At 39.3% G+C, this 18,232-nt stretch overlaps 1 protein-coding gene across 8 annotated transcripts in view; it reads left to right on the forward strand.

The window, feature by feature from the left end:
• fbln2 (fibulin 2) overlaps positions 1-18,232 on the forward strand; it is a 176,018-nt gene that overhangs the window by 77,074 nt on the left and 80,712 nt on the right. For all 8 annotated transcript variants that reach the window (XM_052018568.1, XM_052018567.1, XM_052018569.1 and 5 more), the window contains 2 exons: positions 10,331-10,439; positions 16,940-17,069. In XM_052018568.1, the coding sequence (XP_051874528.1) occupies positions 10,331-10,439; positions 16,940-17,069 (239 nt within the window). The remainder of the gene's footprint in view (positions 1-10,330; positions 10,440-16,939; positions 17,070-18,232) is intronic.

Genomic DNA, 18,232 nt, shown 5'->3' on the forward strand with positions numbered 1-18,232 from the left:
CCTGTCTCATTTGGTGTTCTCGCTGCCCTCCCAGTTTATCACCCTTCCAGCCATCCATATGGATATACTACTTTCAAATTTTGGTGAGGCCATAGTGTCACTGCGTTTCCTCTGATGGCTAAATAAGCCAAGACTGGACAGCCAATGTTTACTGTCCAACTGAAAGTGTCATTGGTTACTGTTGTAGGGGGTCCTATATTTTCATGACTTGACAGCACAGGCATTTGCCATGGAGCTACTGAAACCATTGTTCTTCATGGTGGCACTTCCCTAATAACAGCTGATGTCATCATTTGCTTCTGTCAGTACGTGAAGTTTTTCATGTCATTATCAATATTAAAGCCTTTCACACCACTTTTATTAACATCCTTACAAGGGTACTTTGGGCACTCGGCTGTGCTTTCAGCTCAGACCGCTTTCCATACAGAATGTCCTTGGGGATGTGGTCATCTGTGTACAAGTCTGAGCCAGCAAAGTCTTAGCTTGATGACTGCTGGGATACTTGGCAGCTTTGCTTCTGAGAGGGCTCACTGCACTTTTGTCCAACGTTTTCAGTCTAAACAGATTGAGAAAGCTTTCTCTCTGATTGTGTAAAGTACAATCTGTTTCCGTCCTCCGGGAAAGTGTAAGTCAGAAGCACAGAGAAACAGATGTCAGCCAGAGTCAGGGCCCAACAAACTCTCTGTTTCATTCCATTCTTCATCTCAAAAACTATCAGAAGTAAAGCTGTCAAGCTCTGTGGTGCCATGCATGTTGTCATGAAAGGATTAAATGAGGCCGAGAAATCATGGGGTCAATTCTTTGGTGAAGTCCATCAAAGAAAGAGAGTGTGAGGTTTGCTGTTCTTGAACTTCTCTTGAAGTTGACGTAGGCTGAAGGAAAGGTCTATTGTAGACCTTTTCACTCCAAAACCACATTATGCTTCCAGCTATTTTCCGACTGCTTAATGATGGAGGCTTTTCAGATGATCCTGGCAAAGGTTTTCTCAGTGGCACTAAGTTGGGAGATGGCCTGGTGGTTGCTGCCATCTTCCCAGTCATCCTTGTCATTATACAATGTTTGTATATCCTGTGGGAGAAGGCTATCCCTTCAGCAGAGGAGCAAGGCAACAGATGAGATTCTCTACATTTGGGAAATTCAGCTGAAATTCTATCCTTATTGGGAACTTTCCCAGCTGAAAGGGAATCAAACCTGCAGATGGCTCTGAGGAATGTGGCACCAGCCAATCCATCAGCAGGAATGGGGCATTTAGTCAGAGCCCAGCATTTTTGTACCACCATGAGTGAGGAGTTCTGAAAAACTTACTTCACATTTCGGGGCATTACAATAGGAGATTCTTCCATTTCATGTTGCCTTGGGTCAAATTGAAACACCTATCCTCTCTTCCTCTGTGGAACAAACTCAGTTCACAACAAACCTAGATATTTGTGAATGATAAGCTTAATTAACAAAGGGCATTTAAAATGAATATTGTTGCTTTCTGGTAGGAAGTAGTTTATGTTTGCGTCTTATTGCAGGCAAACTGCAGCATTTATCTTCAGGTCACCTCCTTCTTTCTACTGAGAGACAATATGCCAGGGGATCTGAAATAAATACAGCCATTGCAGTACCATGCTAATCTAGGGGTTGACAGACTTAACAAGTACTCGAGTTTCAATTATGACTTTAAGTGAAATTAAAGTGTAGGGAGCTGTCAGCTGTCAGCTCTCAGCCATGCTGACCGTAGCATCTCAGACTTATGCATGCGTAGACAAATGCAGAGGTTCAAGACAAGCTGGAGGTCAGATGCCAGTATCTCCTGATCAAAAGGGAAGGAGAAAAAGATGGAAATTCTCAGCAGGCTTGGAAACATTTGAAGGAGGAGCAGAGTGAATGACATTGGGTTATGATCTTAATGAGTTTTCATCACAAATATTCTGATGGAAGATCATCAATCTGAAATGTCATCTCTATTTCTCTGTCTACAATGCATCATGACCTGCTGAGTGTTTCCAATATTTTTTGACCTTATGTTGGATTTCTCGCATCCGCAGCATAATGCTTTTGTGATCAATGGGCAGAATTGCACTGACTGATAGCTGCTGGTTCCACAGGGAGCTGTTGGCTATCAGCCACATTGGTCTCAGCATGTCTCAGACTTCTATCAGTGTGTGGCCAAATACAGAAGCTCAAGATGAGCTAGAGGTCAGGTGGCAAGCACATCTGAATGAAGTCACAAATTGTGAGGAAAGAGGTATTTCGGTCAGCTTCAAAGGCTAGAAAATATAATAAAAATGTGCAGATGCTGGAAATCTGAAGCAAAAACAGAAAATTCTGGAAACACTAGGCAGGTCAGGCAGCATCTGTGGAAGGAGGAACAGTGAATGTTTTGGGTCTGGGACTCTTCATCAGAACCAGTTCTGATAAAGCTTCTGGACCCAAAGCCATAACCGTTTCTCTTTCCGCAGACACTGCCAGACCTGCTGAGTGTTTCCAGCATTTTCTGATTGTGTTTCAGCTTCAAAAGCTGCTAGGGCTTCATGGTCAGAGCCTCAGGCTATGAATCCTGAGGCCTCATTACACTTAGGAGCCTGCTCCATCTTTCTGACCATCTCGGGTGTGGAGAGTTAGTTCTTCTGGCCTTCTGCATCTTATGAATGACACCACAGACAGGCACAGCAGGCTGTTCAACCCATGGGCTGAGTTCAGTAAAATCTCCTCTGTTTTGTAAGTTTTCTTTCTATACTTAATCTCAAACAGAACAAATATAGCACAGTTCAGGACTACTGTTTTCATAATGAATAATTTTCTCTGGATGCCACCAACAGTACAAAACTTTGATCTATTAACATGAGGCAACATGTGCGGCTGGTAGGATTTTTGGCTTTCAATTTATTGGAAAAATTGTAATGCTATTTTTACTGTGATTCCCACTGTGTCTGTCTCAGTTTCATGCCAGCTTTCCTTAATGTCTTTAAGTGTTCAAGGGTTATAGCACTAATGTCTTGAAGTTTGAGAAAGGGTGAAATTTGGGGCAGATGAAATCATAGGATGTTGGAAGGGTCAAGGGAAACTAAGGCCACTGTCTATGTGGGTTTTGGATCTGAGGTGAGTGACCAAAAATGAATGTTGTCATTTGTTAACTGGGGGAAGAGAAAGAAATGGCTTGAGAAGCTGAGAGACATGGATCATTTTCCATCCCCACCCATCCAGCAGCTGAAAAGGAAACTCCACACTCTTCTGTGTGGAGTTTGCACATTTTTCTCATAACTGTGTGGGTTTCCCTTGGGTGCTCTGGTTTCCTCCCAGATTCCCAAAGACGTGCAGGGAGCTTAATTGGCTAATGTAGGTTGCACCTATTCTAGGCGAGTGGTAGGAGTGTGTTGTGAATGTATCTGGATCAGTTGTCATTGATGACTAGCAGGCAGTGTGTGCAGGCTGGGTTTGAGGTATGCAGCAATGCAAGTGAGTGAGTGTGTGTCGAAACATATCAGTGGTTTAGGTCCTGAGTGAGGGAGATGAGTGACAGGGGTGCAGTGAATGGAGCAGTATTTGAAATTGGTGAATCAGTTGTGGGCTATAGTAATTGAACTGACCATGACAATATATGTGAACTTATTGAAGGTCTTGCATCACTACCTTGAGGTCTATGTCTTGAGACCATTCCACAGTTTTCACACACCTTTGAAACACCTGCTGGTGCTTGACATCTCTCCCAGTTTGCACTTCCTCCACCAAGCTGTCCAATGCAGTGTCAGAGAACTGTGGAGCCTGCTTTCTATTGTGCTGTGTCTTGAATACCTCCTAGGTCATCCTTGGTGTCCTGTGCACTCAACCAAATCGCAGTGCCCCAGTCTTCAAAACAGCCCTGGTTAACGAACAGAGGTAATTGCTTCTTTGGATATATTTGCGATGATGCACAAGATGGAAAGCAACACATTGCAGGATGTTTCTTGTGACCTGCATCAGACCGTGAAGAGAATGGTAGAGGCTGAGAGATTTCTGGAACCTACTAAATTCTAGCAAGAACTTCAAAGGATGTTGGTAGCCTATGTATGGAAATTGAATTTGCCACAATATAAGGTGCCAGGGCGGAATACCAGGGTCTGTGATGGGTTCCAGCACAGCAGTTTCCATAGTGTGAAAAGATGCTTTGGATAAAAAATGCAATTGGACAGCATATTCAAAACTCGAATGGGTTCATACTGTCTGTGATGACATTGATGAGAAGGTTGTCTCCCCATAGAGTTCTAGTGCCAGCATTTGAGCAGGTTTTGGACACATGGTGACATTGGAACCGTGACAAAGGCTGCCGCTAGGTGGTCCCTCTGGCTCAGGAGTTTTTCAGTCACATCATCCTTTAAGTCTTCTAGGGAATCTCTCTAACCATACCCCACTCATTTGCATCCCTATTAAGCAGTACCTTGCAGGAATAAAAGTTTAGAAGCAGGAGCATCAAGGAGACACACAGCATTAAGGTACAAATATTAGCCATTTTTTTGTCACTGCCTTGTCATAAATATATCTGAGCAAAGTTTGATCACATGGACAACAGAATATGCTTACTTGGGACCAGAAAATGGTGAACTAGAATTCTATTGTATACCATAAATAGTCTGAAATCTTTGACAGTGAAGGATTTTGCAAGGAAATATGTACATAATTTTGGGATGCAGCTGTTGCTGATAAGGCCATCATTTTTTGCCCATTCCTGGTATGATGAGAAGATGGCGATGATCCTGTTCCTTCAACCAATGCAATACCAGTAGGTAAGCAGTTTCAGTGTGTTGACCCAGAAAATTAAGCAAGATATGCACCACATAAGGATTGGAATTTGAATTGGAATTAGTTTATTATTTTCACTTGTACCAAGGTACAGTGAAGAACTTGTCTTGCATATTGTTCATACAGATCAATTCATTACACTGCATTGAGGTAGTACAAGTCTTGGGTGGGTGCGGTCTTTGATTACGCTGGCCGCTTTACCGAGGCAGCAAGAAGTATAGACAGAGTCCATGGAAGGGAGTCTGGTTTCTGTGATGTGTTGGGCAGTGTCCACAACTGTGTGCAGTTTCTTGTGGTCACAGGCAGAGCAGTTGCCATGCCAAGACATGATGCATCCAGGTAGGATGCTTCTTATGGTGCTTCGATAAAAGTTGGTGAGTGTCAAGGGGGACATGCCAAATTTCTTTAGCCTCCTGCAGAAGTAGAGGCGCTGGCGAGCTTTTTTGGCCATGGTGTCTACGTGGCTGGACCAGGACAGGCTATTAGTGATGGCCACTCCTCAGAACTTTGAAATTCTCAACCCTCTCAACCTCAGCACCGTTGATGTAGAGAGGTGTATGTGCAGGTTCTGTATAACTTGAAGATGATGATGTTCCCTTGCAGTTTCTGCACCTGTCCTTTGGGATATAAAAGGTTTGCTGCAGCACTCTTGACAATTGGATGAGTTTTGTCAAGTTCTAATATGATGCTTAGGTTGCAGCTGAATGGTCCCTTCATGTTTATTTTCGGTAGGGGGTTGATACAATTGAATGGCTTGTTTGAGCACTTCAGGAAGTAATTCAAAATCAACCATGTTGATGTGGGACTATAGGACTTGGATAAGTACTTGAAGGGAAAAAAAAATTGCAGGGCTGGGAAAAGGGCCAGGAAATTGGATTAACTGGATTGGTCTCCTTTGCGCTGTTACAGCTCTATGATTCTATAATTATATACAATGAGATTAAATCAGACAAGGGTGCCACTCTTATAGCACCGTGAAGCTCACCAGCCACCTTTGGGTACAAAAAAGCATGGTAAGATGCCTAAAGTCTGGAGCTGTTGTCATGATTTCCTCTTTCTTCCACAGTTTTGCAGCCTTGTCCAGTGCAATCTTCATAAATGGGTGGATTGACAAGAACTAATATTTATGAGCAATGTTCTTTGTGGGGAAAAAAAACCTGAAGTTGTTATGCTTTTTTGCATGAGGTGAAAGCAAGTTTTTGATGGCGCATTAATCCATAATTACTGCTTATTGACTTCTCTGCCTCTAAAGAACTCATTTACATTTTAACATTTCAGCTAATTATTTAAAAATTCTGTACATTTTGACATAACAAATTGTTTTCATTTTATTTTATAAGTAGTTTGATATTTCAGGTTCTTTTTCCATATAATATGTATGGTCTATTCTTTCATTTGTGCCCTTGGAATGTTTAAAATGTTTGTTTAGAACTTCCTGCTTGCTGTTTGTAATAATTTTTCAGTTTGATTAACTGCACAACCAGCTTGATAACATCACTGTTGCCAAATGGCAGAGATTCCTTAATGGGTGCCCAATGTCAAGTAAAGTTGGGAAAGGTAACATCTTTGCCATAAAGATCTTTGCTGGAAGTTTTCATCGAGGTCAGTGGCAAGTGTCTTTAGGTCAGTACTGACTGCAGGATCAGGGTCCAAGTGATGTCTAGAAGGTCTTTGGTTTCAGTTATTTTCTTTACTGTTTTAGTTAAGTCACCCACGGGACAAATGTGACCATGGTGTTGCTGGACTTCAGAATGGAAAATGAGCAGGGACTCTCCCTAACGATTGCTAATCACAAGCTCTTGCTGGAACGTGCAAGTGCTTGGATATCAGATGATGCATAGTTGGGATGAATCATGGTACCTCCCTGCCCAAGGTTACACACGAAACTTGTCACTTGGGAATAGGAAACAGAAAGGTTCTGGCATTTGGAAATCTGCATTCATCACAACACAACAGCAACAGGAAATAATAAGAGAAGGGGAATGAAATTGTTGGCCAAAATAACTTCTAAATTACACTTTGGGGTCCATTTTGTATGTCCCTGGGCCAATATTTAAACACAATCAACATCACCAAAACAGTTTTTCTGGTCATTATCAGATTTCTGTTGGTTGGAGCTTGCTGTGCAGATTGGCTACATTATCCTTGATTGTACTTCAAAAACAACTCCACTGGCTTTGGCTCATCTCGACATCATGAGAGGCATCATATTAATGCAAGTCTTCTTTTCAATTCCAATTTTCCTGCTTATTATGCATCATTAAAAGTGTATTCATATGTAAATAAATGAATTAATAAATGGCACTGCATCAGTGAACAGTTGTTGATGGAGGTCTTTGATGAATATTAAAATTTCATGCTTGATATTTTTTTCTTGTTGAAAATATGGAGATTTTTGAAACGATAAAATATAGCATCAAAGGATGGCCATTCATGTTTTAAGTATTTAATTATATATTCCTAAAACTGCCAAAAGTCATAAGGATACAATAGTAAATGCATTTATCCTGCATCTTCATTGAGGAACTGTGCTTCAAGGCAAACTGGATGAGAGACATGGTTGCAACACCCAGAGACATTCTTAGAGCATGGTCTCATTTGGTGAACATACCTTATGTTTCAAAAGTGCACTAACACAAAGCCACTAAAGGCAGTAAAAATACCCACAAGTTCAATTAAAATTATTTGATAATCTGTTCCTGAGCAGGTAAGCTACAGAATGCTGCAAAGTTTCAGGCCCCAGGCAACAGATTTAATTGGTGCTAACCATGCTTTTGGGAGACTGACAATGTCAGTAATTTTAATTATCTTTCTTTTAAAAACAAACTCAACCTGGGGACGCAGATGGTTCAAGAATTCAGACAAAGACAGAGACACAAGAAATTCTGCAGATGTTGGAATCTGGAGCAATACACAAAAAAGGTGCTGGAGGAACTTGGCAGGTCAGGTAGCATCTATGGAGGGAAATAAACAGTCGACGTTTCGGGCCGAGATCCTGTGTATTGCTCAAGAATTCAGAACATTGCCCTTCAGCCTTTGACAACAAGTTCCGATCTTAACTAATGGAATGGGAATCATCCTTGTTCAGGAACTCGGAGATACTTTGGATCAAATACAGAGTAGGTCAGAAATCTGGGTTTCCCATGAAGAAGTATTCAATTCCTAGGATCAAGCACATTAACTCCTGATGGGTGCCCTTGCCAGCACTGATAGGCTATTTACCTTTACTGGAGAGAAACTGGTACTCAGTTGCTTTGGTCAGTTGTACTGTTATGCACTTCCCTGCATATTGCTCTGGAATGTTCCAAGTATTAGCTTTGCTTTGTGATTCCTTGCCAAAATTAATCAGCAATTGATTGCCTTTGGGAAGTCAAGCTTTTAAATTATTGCTATAATGTATAGTATTTAACCAACAGCTATCAGAATATAACCAGCAAAATGCAGCCTGTTCCAATAATAGTTGGTACAATTGGCTGTCTGATCTATCCTCTGGAATGGCCTGCATTGTTGAAATTTTGAGTCCTATGTCTTCAGCCAACAATAAAATGGGGCCAATTTCTTCCCAAACCTGTGTCGTTACAGCAGAATAGCAAGCTTCCAGTCACTGTAAAGCTTACTAAAACAAATAATGTGAATCCAAACTCTGAGAATTTTATCATTTTCTGAGATGATTTCTGGTTACTTGCAACTAGTAACCAGAAGTAGTTCCATTTATTCAACCATTAATGGGTGACTTTTTTTGGAAGAATTCAGTACGCTCATGTAACCAGTGAGACTCTTTTGAACTCCTGTTCCCCTTTTGTGGGCCCTAATTAGTAGTCAGAAGTGGTAGAGTTGTAATTGCTGTTTTCAGTTTCATGAGTGCATTGTGACTTTTCCAAGCAAGGACTAAGGTGCAGTGGGTGGAAGTGGTGCACGGTCAGTGACAGAAAATGCAGCTTTTGCCAAAAAAGTAGCAAAAGGGAGGAGTGCTGCAACTGACTTTAAAAACGAGTGTCATTATTTCCTTTGCACAGTACTAGGATTTTAAGTGCAAAAATTACAGGAGAAATGGATTACTCCAATGCTGTTAAATATACTTGGGCTTTGTGTTTCCTTTTCAGTGTTTCAGGTACTGTGATTTGTGAAGATATTCTTGCATATTTTTAACAACTTTATGAGACTGCATGGCTGTGATAAATATAGTAGAATGGGGCACTTTGTCGAATTTTCACTTGGAAGGAACTCCCATTCAGATGTTTGGGTTGAAACCTTAGCTGCTGATATCACATGAATTTGGCACTTTGTTGCTTGGCTATTAGAGGGAGAACTGTTATGCTTTAGCTGCGTAAGGAGGAAATGTTGTTTAATGAAAGTTCATCTTGTGACAATTGGTTACAGAAGATGGACTCGTACAAATACAGAGAAATAACCCTTTTCCTTTTGGGCACATGCAGAGTGTAGATTAGGTTATAGAATTAGGTTATAGAAGCTTACCCTGTGAAGATCTGTATCAGTGATACTGCCTTCTTGTTACTCCCCGGAACTGGATACTAATGATGCTTTTATCAGATTGTGTAGAACACTGAAATTTATTAAATATTTATCTTTTCTATATATGTTTTGTAAAATTGACACAAACTTGGCAAAAACAGATTATATGCCTGGGTCCAAATAAATCAAAAATTTCTCTGCAACACAATTATGCACAACATAAATGGCTGTTATGACATTTAAGTTAGAAAGCAAATAAAATGTTAAAGATAACACTATCTAGATTTAACTCTCACCTACATTGAAGTTATTTGGCTTCTGTTGTACTGATGTGCAAATTGTTGCTTTAAGTTCCAAGCCCAATGGTGTAATGTTAGGATAGTGGGTTTAAAAATAATTAAAGCGATTCACTGAACTTTCAGGCACTTAAGGCTCGATTTCAATTCCTCACCTTTTCTCACCAATCCCTCAACTCTGAGGCAGGAAAGGTTGGGGAGAAGGGTTAAAATGCTGAAACTTGAAACTCCACCACCAAGCAGTTATGGTCTTGGAAACAGTAACATCAACAGCAATGACTCACTTTTCATAGGGGCCCCCAGCTGTGACCTCCCACGGTCAAACATAAGATCTTGCACACTGCCAAACTACTGTATCTTTCCAGGTATCTGGGAACATTTATTCAATTGAAACTCTTGCATTAGCATCATCGGAAACTTCTCTTCCCCAGAGTGCATTTTTCAATGCCTCTACTCTGCAACTATTGCGATCATAGAATATAGATTTTTCAATAGTATGTAAATGAAGTCTTTGTTGTCCAAGTGGAGAGGCAGGAAATAGAAGCTAGGTGCTTTCTCAGAGGGAAGGAAGCAAAGGGAATTTGGGGATAGGTTAATTCACACTCCCCTGACACTCCCATGACATTCATTAGAATTGGCTGAAATATTTCTTCAGCAAAACCCTGGGAACAGCATCTCAACCAAAGGGCAGTGTGACCTATAAAGCAAACCAAAAAAACACCATGTAATCTGTTGCCCTGTAATTGATAAATAAGTATGTGGTTAAAATGATGAATGAAACCCACTTCTCCCTTTAGCTTCTGCAGATGTGATTGAAAGCTGTTGTGATGCTGGACAACAATGGGCTGCCGATAATGGTCAGTGCTTCGATATTTCTGTGAAGGGGCTTGACTCTCCCACCTGCAGGTAAGTGTGTTCCTGCACTGTACAGATTATATTAAATGAATGACTCATTCTGCTTTCTTTGAAGAATAAGAGAAGAAAAATATTTTTAACAACATAGGTATATCACCTATGTCGGAGCATCTACCGATAAACATTTATCTTTTACGGGCTTACATTTAAAATCGATCCAGATTGATTAAATGCAAGTCCTTAGAGTACCCCCGCAAGATTCCAGTGTGAAGTAGGTCACAGGATGGTATTTTTCATCCAATTGGTCGCAGTAAAAAAAACAGTGATATATAATTGTTGTACTAAACTGGTGATCTTGCTTGGTTCTTGCTTACTAAAGTGACCAGAAGTAAAGGCATGATAGTCTTGTGGTTACAATACTGGACTAGTCAAACCAGGTGTTAGGAGTTTAAGTAAATTTGAATTCTGGAGATCTATTAATTTGGCGTAAGCACCAGAAAAGTATTCATGAATGTTCTGGATTGCCTTAGAAACTCAGCTGGCTCATCAATTAATTTCAAGGAAGATGGCCCATCATCCTTCTCCTGAACAGTATACACATGACTGCAGTCCCACACTACATAGATGACATTTAATGTCCATTGATATCTTCTGGTAATCTATCTGCTAACTAATCCAATCTCAACTTTGATTAACCCTTCTTCACCAATGCCTGTCTCTGGGTTACAAGTTCAGGGGAGCTATTTAGGGCACTACTCAAGTAACAGATGTCTATTAAAAGCTAAAGAACTGCAGATGTTAAAAATCTGATATCACCACAGAAAATGCTGGAAATACTCAGCTGGTTAGGCAGCACCTATAGAAAAAGGAACAGAATTAACATTTCATGCCAAATACCCTAAATCAGAACTGGGAAAGAGAGAAAGTAAGTTAGTTTTAATTTGCAAAGGCTGGGGAGGGATGGAGAGGATAAAGAGCCATATAGATAAGGTCAGGGATATCCAGAATAGACCACTTGCAAAATCAGCCAACATCCCTGAGATCATTGCTGTGTATATTGTGTCCCCACTGTTAGGAGGAGCCAATGGTTTACAGTAAAGTAGGTGTACATCCTCGATATTGACCACATGAAACAATGGGAAGAAAGAAAGTGTACTTTTGATCAACTTCCACATTAAACATGGATGAAGTTATGAGGGAAGCAAGGTGCAGAATACACTCTAGGTGGAGAAATTTGGGTGGTGAGATAACTATTGGAAGAGAAGTAATTTCTTGGTCTTGTTTTCACTAAACTATTTGTTCCTTTCCACATTATTGATTGGTGGGACTGTAACACAGCTTTAGTGAATGCAATTTTTTTTCTACACAGTGAGGACATCTTCCGTTATGTAGTGTGATACCTTCACTGACACAGACTGGGAGTCCGTGAGGCACTGAGATTCATCAGCAGAACTGTATACTGCTACAATTACATGAGAAGTTCTCCATTCCTTATTTGGCATCAAACTAGGAGAATGCTGAATGTTGAATGGCATAAAAAGCCACACCTTACAATGATGGTCACACCTGGCTACCTGCATGCTAGTACCAACAACAGGCAATTCAAGCAATGAATTAAAATGAGTTTCCAGCAAATGTCCTGCAATATCTAGCCAAGTATGATGGTAGATAATTTGAGAGTTAACAAAGAAACAAGGCTCCACGGCCTCAGATCTGGCATAGCCCAACAATTCAGATACAAGGCTGAATTGTTGTTTGGAAACATCTTCAGCCATGTGCTATATCGATTTAATGTGGCCTCTTCTACTTCTTCAGGGAGCCTGGGGTTGGCAATAAATATGGCTTTATTGCATTGCCCCCACTCATGAACATCTTTTTACAAAAGCTCATTGGGTTAATGGACCTTGTTGGGATGTTGTCCAAAACCTTCATTCTCTGCTTGGCTGTGTTATCTTTGATACAGCAGTGCCTAATATTGACACTGGGAGTTGATATTGAAAAAGTGTTTTATTCTGTAAAATCAATAGGTTTTCATTCAGTATAAAAAACACCAGTTATTGAAAAATTAATTTCCTGTAGGGTAGTGAATCTGTGAATTATCTAGCAATTAATTATTTATTATATTCCTTGACAAGGCACCACATTACGAACTGCAGAACACTCAATGCAGTTAAATAATTAAAACAGATTAATAGGTTGGAAAAATAACCTGGAGTTAGACTGCCAATAGCATTCAAACTTGGTGACTTTTAATTGATTTATAAGTGGGCATAATTTCATTGGAACAAAAATTTTATGCAAATCATTTTTAATGCTTAAAGCTCTCAAGGAATAATCCATTGGACTGCATATTAAAATTTGTTTGGAAGTTAGAATTTTCAAAATGCCTTATACACTTTCATATTGTAGGCCACATTATATACAGCTGTCCAGTCAATCATTGACTACACTGAATACAGGTTGCTTTTCCCACGTTAACAATGTAATTAAGAACTGAAAGGAGAGATCATTGGAGATGAAAAGAATAACTAAATAAAATAAATTCCAAGGAGCATTTGAAATGCACAGATAGTCAGTTGGCATCACAACAAGCAAGACTGGCTTTCAATAAACTATATTTCGTTATTTAAACCTTCGAGGCATGCAGTCAAATAAAACTCTTGTGTATTTCTTGTTACAATGTAATTTAATGAACTTTGACCTATGCAAGAAATTTGAAAGTAGTTTTTCACACTGGAAAACATATATGTGAACTGATCAATTGAAACTGAGAAATGGTGGTTGTGGATAAAAATATTCCTGGATTGTTCGAGCCCTGGTTAAGTAGAAAGGAAAAGGGTCTTCAGGAGGCATGGGTGTTCACTATTGATATTATAACATAAGGAAAAGTTAAGCAGATTGGGCTGAGAAATCCTGATATTTCAAACACTAAGAGATCATCTCATTGAAACATAAAAATGTGAGGGACTTTGTCAAGGTAGATGTCATTAAGGTGTTTCTCCTGGTGAGGAAGTTTAGAACTAGGAGCACAGTCTCAGCATGGAGGATATGCCTTTTAAGACAGTAATGGGGAGGAATTTCATCTCTCGGAAGGTTGTGACTCTTTGGAATTCTGTACTCTAAAGGGCTTGAGGATGCTGAACCAACAGCTATGTTCAAGCCTCAAATTGATTCTTGAGATATAGGGGAATCAAGGGAAATGGAGATTTGGGCAGAAGAGTGGATTTGAGGCCAAAGATCAGATCAGCCATGGTCAAACTGCATGGTCAATTCCTGCTCCTTTCTTCTAAGAACTTGTATTCATGCATAGATTGTGGAAGGAATTGGCTAAATGAGATAAGTGCCTTTCCCTAACTTTTCTTACATTCTTAGTTGCTGAACAGTAATTTTTGCCGCTTACAACAGATCCATTCTATTGCCTTGAGAAAATAACAATTTAAATGATTAAATGTCTTTACTTGAGGTCATTTGAAGGAAGAGAGGTTTTCTGCATTTATGGCATAATGGAGAGATGTAGTTCTTATAAACATCCTTTTTTGTTTGGCACTGTCCCATAACATAAACACAAATAGTGGTTTATGTTACAGGGTTTGTTAATCCACTGATATGGACTGTAATCCAGAAAATGTGCCTTGAAATACCATTATGGCAGTGTGAGAATAAATAAAAACAGCTGCTTCAGTTAAACTCAACTCTTTCACTGATGTCTCTATTTAGGGAAGGAAACCTATTATTTTTTACTGAGCTGGCTTCTGTGTGATTCCACCTCTGATTCGAGGTACTTCTGGTGTTTCCAATCCGAAGCACATCACACCAAATCTGCATGATAGAGGTGTCTTTGAACAATGGAATAGAATTTGAAGGGCCATCCTTAAATACAGACATTGGGTTAGAAGTTCAGTCACCTTGGGACAGCTCTTAAGTGCTTTTATATTAATTTCTCCAGAAGATTATATACGGAAGAGAAAGAAATCTCTAACCAAGGGTTGGTGATCTCTTTGAAAATACGGACAATTCTGTTTGGTTTCTAATGATGATAATTTTTGGAAATTCCAGTTGTTGTCTGTTTCTGAATAGCATCACAAAGTTACTTTCCATATAATTTCAAAGTGTATCTTGACAACCTATACCAACTATAGTGATTCAGAATTTTGAGGCTTGTGTTTATCAATGATGTTGCACACAAAGAGAGAAGATGACTCTTCTGTTTTGAATATTGCCTTTTACTTTACCGTTGAGTTTACCCTCAGAAACAGATTTCCATACTCCACATCAGGCATGGCTTAAACTGAGTTAACAGTCCAGGAAAACACTTTGATCCTGAGGTAATGAAATGTGCTACATACAAGCAAGTTCCTTTAACTAGTAATGCCATAAGTACGTCTTGTACATCCTGAGAACAATCTGCAGGAAAAACACAATTAAAGTACAATACTAAGAATGGCTTTCAAATTTGGAATCGATTTTCACAGTGGAGAAAACAATATTGTTCTGAGAAGGGAAATGGTAAGAGCCTGAGGAAAAAGCACTTACTTTCACATCCTTTTCCTTCTCACATTCACTTTTGCATAATTATGACCAACAAGCTGCACTGTTTTTTGGAACAGTAATAACAAATGATGGTTTGGACTGACTTTTGTACAAATAGTAACTTGTTTTTCCTTGCTGGTTCAAGAATTCTGTATTTGCCTGCTGTTGTTCTCAGCAAGTGAAACGGGTCGTGCCCACTTCTGATTTCTTCCGAGTGGCAGATTGAGCCAAAGACCCTGGAAACTAGCACCAAACATGCAATTTTCAGCATGTTTTGCTGCATTTGCACAGTGGAGATCTCAAGTATTGGGAAAGTTGCATGGTATCTGGTGCAATTCAATCCAACAGCAATAACTTGCCACTGTTTTATTTGCTTATGTAATGACATCACCGACACATGCCCCACTTTTTATGTACAAAAGGCCATGCTTTACCTGTGCAACAGAGAGATCACAGTAGTGCAGAGAGTAAAGCTGCTGCCTCACAGGTCCAGTGAACCAGGTTCAATTTGGACTTATCTGGGTCTTCTGGTTTTCTCTCACTTCCTAAACATGTGCAGGTTAGTAGGTTAATTGGCCACTGGAATTGTGCCTACTGTATAAGTGAGTGGTAGAATAGTGTGGGGAGGGGCAGGGGAAGGAGTTGAAGTGATATGGGAACAATAAAATGAGATTAGTGTACATGGGTGCTTCATGGCTGGCACAGACTCAATGGGCTGAAGGGCCTGATTCTGTGTGGTATGAAACATTCAGACAAAAATTGTTTGCACTTTATTCTTATCTCTAAGAAAGGGTTTAGAGGGAGGGTGGTAAAGGCTTATTAATTGTCATTGATCTAGCTGGAGGAGATGTAAATAGAAGGAAATAAATGAAAACAAAAGAGAGAAACAACAGTGCAGTTGCTCAAAAGATGAAATAAAAGAAATTGTAGAAAATACCCAGCAGGTCAGGCAACTTCTGTGGAGAGGGAAACATGTAGTTAATGTCATAAAAATGGGACACTGTTCCTTGTGCTTACATTGTAAGAGGCTAAATTTAGAAATCAGAATGGAAGAGTGAAGGAGAATTAAAATGAAACTTGTGAAACTGACGTGTTGGCTCTGTTCCCTCTCCAGAAATCTGCCTGATCTGCTGTATATTTCCAGCATTTTCTGTCAATGACACATTATGAGTAGTGTTTTGCATTTTAGCTTCTCATATTGCCTCTATGACAACTTAATCCTGTTGGAAAATACAAGTTAGACATGTGATTTGATAGAAAAAGTGACTACAAATCTGATTCTACTCGAATTGGTAGAAGCAAAAATCCAACCATTCCATTTGGATAATTTGAGTGAATTCTCTGTTGGTAATTCATCCCTTTACAGGATATAGTAAATTATGTAATTAAACTAAAGAATCATGGATGTGTGTGGCATATTTGCTTGGCAAAAGACTTTATTACATAATGCATTTCAAATTGCAAGTATTACAGTAAATCAATCAGTGATAATTTTTAGTAAATTTTGACTTGCAAATATCGTGACTGTGACTCCAAAGGAATCTTCTGTTCAACACTGTCAGTAGAGAACAGAGAGCATATCTCAACAAATCAGACTGTATGTAACCAATAACTATCTGCCCAAAGCAATACGTCTGTAGATGTTTAGTAAAACGCCAGTCCATTTCTTGTTTCAGTTGAGTTCATTATTTCAGGAATACTAACTGTGGCCTCTGCTGATTGCTCTGGGCATGTTCAATTTGGTGAAGTCCTAATAGGACAGTTTTAGTTGAAAACACATGAGTTGAAATAGAACAGTTTAGCTACATAACTGTGCTTCTTCCAATCTCTTGTTGCTGCTCTGATGCTAATGTTAGTATCTTGCCTACTGTCTATCCAAAATTCAAAAGCTTTCTTTTGAAATTTCAAAGCTCATGAATATTTAGGCCATGACTTAATTGGTATGATAATTTTGCTAACTTTATTTGCATAATGTAATTAAAACACTGCCCTGACTTTAAAATGCTCGTATTTTCTAACAGAATTGCTCAGAAACAGTGCTGCTTCTCATACTTGGAGGATCAAAGCTGCATAGTGGGTATGAACTTTGCAAAAGAAGGTGAAGACTGCTATGCAAACCCAAATGATGTCTGTGGAGCCGACATATACAAGGCAAGTACTATGCAGAAACAATTTATTTTGCTTGTACAAAAACAGACTGGAATATTACGATACTCAAATACACTGAAATATAAATGATCTGAAAGTAAAAATGCCACATTTATATATGCACCTTTCATAATTCCAGGATGTCCAAACTGGTTCAAAGTCAACAAAGTATAATGAAGTGCTACTAAAGGGTTTGTGTTGTATTTGGCAGATTGTAAGGTGGCTCCTTACAAAATAATTTAAGACTTGGATTGATCCCTTTCATAAAAATAATGACATTCAACTGAATGCTACATTTAAGAGTGTTGTGTATAATGTTGTTGGCTTCACCTTGGTGTTTGTTTAATCCATTGGCAGAAGACTCAGATTACACTGAAGGCTACATGGGAGACTGTACCCTGCAAGAAGTGGCTTCACAGCTACATTAGCACGTATAGAGGAAGCTTGGCTGTCTCTTAATATTACAAAGATTCAACGATAGAGGATATTGCCTTAAAAGTAGAGTTAGCCCACTTAGGATAATGCCAGAAATCATTTCATGTAAAGTGCAGTGAAAATCTGGAACTCTTTCTCCCAGTAATTTGCTGAGGCGATGTTAATTGTAAAATCTTAAAACTGCAATTCATTGGATTTTATTAGGCAATGGTGTTACGAGTTCATAAACCAAAGTGGATAGATGGGTTCAGATACAGATTTACAGATACCACAATTTAATTGGGCAGCATGGTGGTGCAGCAGTTAATGCTACTTTCTTACAGCTCCAGACTCCTGGATTTGTGATGATATTGAGTGCACCGTCCGAGAGCTCTAAACTTAAGTCAAGACTATAAGTTCTATCTGGCATAAGTATCTATGAGTACCCTCACTCTAGGGAGATTATTCTTTATCAACCTACACTTCAAGGACTAGCTTACTTCACTACTTTAGTCTCTACGGAAAGGTCTAACTGTCAATAATCACTATTTCAAGCGGAGGGTCCCTCCTCCCAATCAAGGAAAAGAAATTCTAGCTAACAAAGTGGTTTAAACACAGTTTATTTTATTTTAAGTGAGACATGTTTAATTCTAATATGTAATTCTTAACAACAACTTGTAACTATCAAAGGATTTCCAAACACAAGTACAATTCTTACAAGCTAAAAAGTCAAACCAACAAGTTGCAGACGA

The sequence above is a fragment of the Pristis pectinata genome, chromosome 6 (genome assembly GCF_009764475.1).
Source record: "Pristis pectinata isolate sPriPec2 chromosome 6, sPriPec2.1.pri, whole genome shotgun sequence".
Taxonomy (NCBI): Eukaryota; Metazoa; Chordata; class Chondrichthyes; order Rhinopristiformes; family Pristidae; genus Pristis; species Pristis pectinata.